A 3,701-nucleotide genomic window follows, 5' to 3' on the forward strand; every position below is an offset into this window, starting at 1 on the left:
ATGTCTCTGCTCTCCAAATGCAACCTAGTCTACCAGAGTAGAAGCCAAAGTCCTTATCCCTTCCGTCCCCATTGGAGGATACCGCCTTGTAAATCCCTCCTCCCATGTCTGTCTCTACCCAATCACTGTGAAAGGTGTAGAATGCAGTCAGATGAAGGGCAGATAATTGAGCATGAGAAAATCTATTAGTGTAAGGTAGCACATTAGTGCCAAATGAATAATAACATATACATAGCCTATATATATAATATGAACTTTTTATTCAAAATGAATCATTTTGGATACCATTTTTTATTGTTATGTTTTCTGTGAAGACGCTTACTACAATATGTACCTTTGGCATGCTTTGCTAAATTGTTCTACTAGCTTATATGAGGTTCTCTCCCTGAAAGTATTTTAAAATAAATATGTCAACTTTCTTATCACTATACCCACATTTGTGAATGTGCTTTCAATGTTTCTTCTCTATTTTAACAGAACCCCAAGTTCCACATGCCTGAGGGTTCCAAGGAAAATCCTCTACTTAACCCTGAGAGGTTTAGTAGGGTCTTAAGGGAGACAAGTCCCTCACAAGGAGAAGGTCAACCTTCGGGCAAGACCACAGAGTCACCAACCCTTAAGTTGATGGGAAAACATCAAGGAACTAAGACCCTTTCCAAGACGTTCAGAGGAATGAGTTGGCCACTGGACACTCGCCCTCTAAACAAAAGCTTAGTCAAGGACAACAAATGGAGGGAGGCGGATGCAACCCAAGAGAAACGCAGGTCTTTCCTGCAGGAGTTCTGCAAGAAATATGGTGGAGTGAGCCGTCCTCAGTCACATCTCTTTCACATGGTATCCAGGATCTATGTGGAAGATAAACACAAAGTCCTATATTGTGAAGTGCCAAAGGCTGGCTGCTCCAACTGGAAAAGAATTCTGATGGTTCTAAATGGATTGGCTCCCTCGGCATACAACATCTCCCATGATGCCGTCCACTACGGGAAGCATTTGAAAAAGTTGGACAGCTTTGACCTAAAAGGGATATACACTCGTTTGAATACCTACACCAAGGCGGTGTTTGTTCGTGACCCCATGGAGAGGTTAGTGTCAGCCTTCAGGGACAAATTTGAACACCCCAATAGTTATTATCACCCAGTATTTGGGAAAGCAATTATAAAGAAATACCGGCCAAATGCCTGTGAAAAAGCCTTAAATAATGGCTCTGGAGTCAAATTCAAGGAGTTCGTTCACTATTTACTGGATTCTCACCGTCCGGTAGGAATGGACATTCACTGGGAGAAGGTCAGCAAGCTCTGCTACCCGTGTCTGATCAACTACGATTTTGTCGGGAAATTTGAAACTTTGGAAGAAGATGCCAATTACTTTCTACAGCTGATCGGTGCCCCCAAAGAGCTGAAATTCCCCAACTTCAAGGACAGGCACTATTTAAAGGACCTGACCAGAACCGAGAGACAATTGATCTATGACTTCTATCAGTTGGACTACATGATGTTTAATTATACCACTCCGTTTCTGTAGTTTGCATTCATGTTCTAAAACACTGTATTTACTTCATGAGGACGATCTTGAATCAGCTAACTGTAATTTTCCTATAATTCTCCATAGGGGAGAGATTTAACTAAATGCAGTTGCCTTGATTTAATGAAGACTTTTACCAAATAGTATGACACCAATTGGCACAAAGTTATAGGAAAATTACCTCACAGAAACATGTGAACAACTCGAGTTACTCTAAAATGTTTGGGAAAGAGCTGCTTTTGCATTATGGATCAGATTATAGAAGCAATAACCCAGCCAGCTGCTCCCTCCACCGCAGCAGACCCCACCACGACAGGAAGAGGGATCTAAAATAGCATGAGTGGATGTCTCCACCCTGGATTGGTGGCATTACGTGCATGGATATATTTCTAGCAGTCTGAGGCATATGAATCAAACCCTGGCTAGTTTTCTTATACCCCGGAAATCTTTCAATCAACTGCAATGACGAATTGGTTTTGAGATGGCATTTGGGGCCTGAGCCTTTCACTTTAGATTGGGAGGCATCGTGTGATTTACAACATGAGAAGGCAGCACATACACCAGATGAGGCTCTGGCTTTCTATATTCAACAGCCAATAAAAAATGCTCAACAGACTCAGATCAAAGCAACAGAAAAGCCTTCCTCTTCCCGGGAAACAGAAGGGAATTAATTCCGTTTTCTCTGGAGTCTCTACGCGGAGACGAAATGAGCACAGCCACTGGGGGCCTTTGCTTCTGAGGCAGGCGGTTGAGTTTAGGCCTCGGTAGATAGAAATGTGCTCCTAATTCTGGTTTAATTGGGGGGGGGGAGTGGTTGTTTCAGGATGGAAGACTCATCAAAAAACAAAAGCTGCCACTCGGACTACAGACCTCAAACAATAAGGGAGTTTTATAAGAACGGTATTGGAATCAAAGCATCATGTGCACAGCGCTGTATGTGGCATGAACTCTGTGAATAGCTTTGTTTTCAGTCTAATGTTTCAGCTTGGGAATGACTTCCCAAAAACGAATGCACCACTTCAAAGATGGGTTATATTCCAGAGAATAAACAGAACAGGCGCCCCTGGGAACATTTTAATAGGCTTTTGCATAAACAAATTAAGGTACTTTTTTAAGTTTAAATATTCTGTCCTAACCAAGTCAAATACCAGTGCATTCACAGATTAAGTCAGAGTTGGGAAAATAAGACCATGTGTCACCCCCGTGAGCAGTCGTAATGCATTTTAGACATTTTTTCCAAAGGACCCGGAAGCAGAAGACACGTTTGAGTGGGAAATTCATTCTCACTGGTCAGCTGTTACCCTGGGTTAAACCACGCCATTCAAATCTCGCTTACATCCTGTTGCTTCCCCACACCATCGCTTTAGTCAGTAAACACTCAGAAATGGCTTTCGCAGAAAAGCAGGTGTTCGTATCTGAGTATGATGCTGCAGTCGCCCGTTTCGATTTGGTTCTCCGTGTCATGGCCGAGCACTCATGAGCTGCTTCACTCTCTACACACCCCTACCCTCTGTGTCTGCCATCGTCAGCGGTACACCTTCCACACTGACCTGCCACTCCCTTCCCACGCCATCCACTCGCGCCGCGAGACCACACTCCGAAGCTGTGCTCTCTCTTTAAGGAGTTCTACTCCAGAGGAAGCTCATTTCTATCATTTGAATTTCGCTGCACCACGTAGGGCGAGTTCCGTTTTGAAATCTCACACTTCGTGAGCTCTCTGATCAACAGGAAAAGCGAAAGGATGGTCCCCCCCGCTGGGACGTGCGTCAGATCCCTCTCTTACCAGCAGATGCAGGCACTCCTCCAGTTCTTTCTTTTCGCTTCATTAATTTGTCCATTTCTTATACCCTCTTCGTATGAATATGAAATCTCTGTTGTCATTGGAATCTGTCTTAGGTCTTAAATGCAGGAGGAGAGAGACGGTGTCTGTTTCATTCATTCTGTGCCGTTTCTAGCAAAGCGCTCATGAAAAGTCACTGTGACAGATGTCTGCTGAAGTGCAAGGTCCCTCTCCAGCTTCTCCCAGTGGGGAATGGGTGCATTTCTGCCCTGGGACTCTCAGACCTGCAGGACCAGCGGATCTAAGGAGAAGGCCCCGGGCAGTGAGGAAGGCCCCGGGCAGTGAGGGGGGACTGGGGCGGTGAGGAGGGACTGGGGCAGTGAGGGGGGACTGGGGCAGT

General features: G+C 44.8%; 1 protein-coding gene across 1 annotated transcript; it reads left to right on the forward strand.

Moving 5' to 3' along the window:
- Positions 1-483: 483 nt before the first annotated feature.
- On the forward strand, positions 484-3,684 carry CHST9 (carbohydrate (N-acetylgalactosamine 4-0) sulfotransferase 9). Its single transcript, XM_006764871.2, has one exon. It carries the CDS (start codon positions 493-495, stop codon positions 1,519-1,521), a length of 1,029 nt encoding a protein of 342 aa, XP_006764934.1. The 5' UTR covers positions 484-492; the 3' UTR covers positions 1,522-3,684.
- The last annotated feature ends 17 nt before the right edge of the window (positions 3,685-3,701 follow it).

The sequence above is a fragment of the Myotis davidii genome, unplaced genomic scaffold (assembly GCF_000327345.1).
Source record: "Myotis davidii unplaced genomic scaffold, ASM32734v1 scaffold181, whole genome shotgun sequence".
Taxonomy (NCBI): domain Eukaryota; kingdom Metazoa; phylum Chordata; class Mammalia; order Chiroptera; family Vespertilionidae; genus Myotis; species Myotis davidii.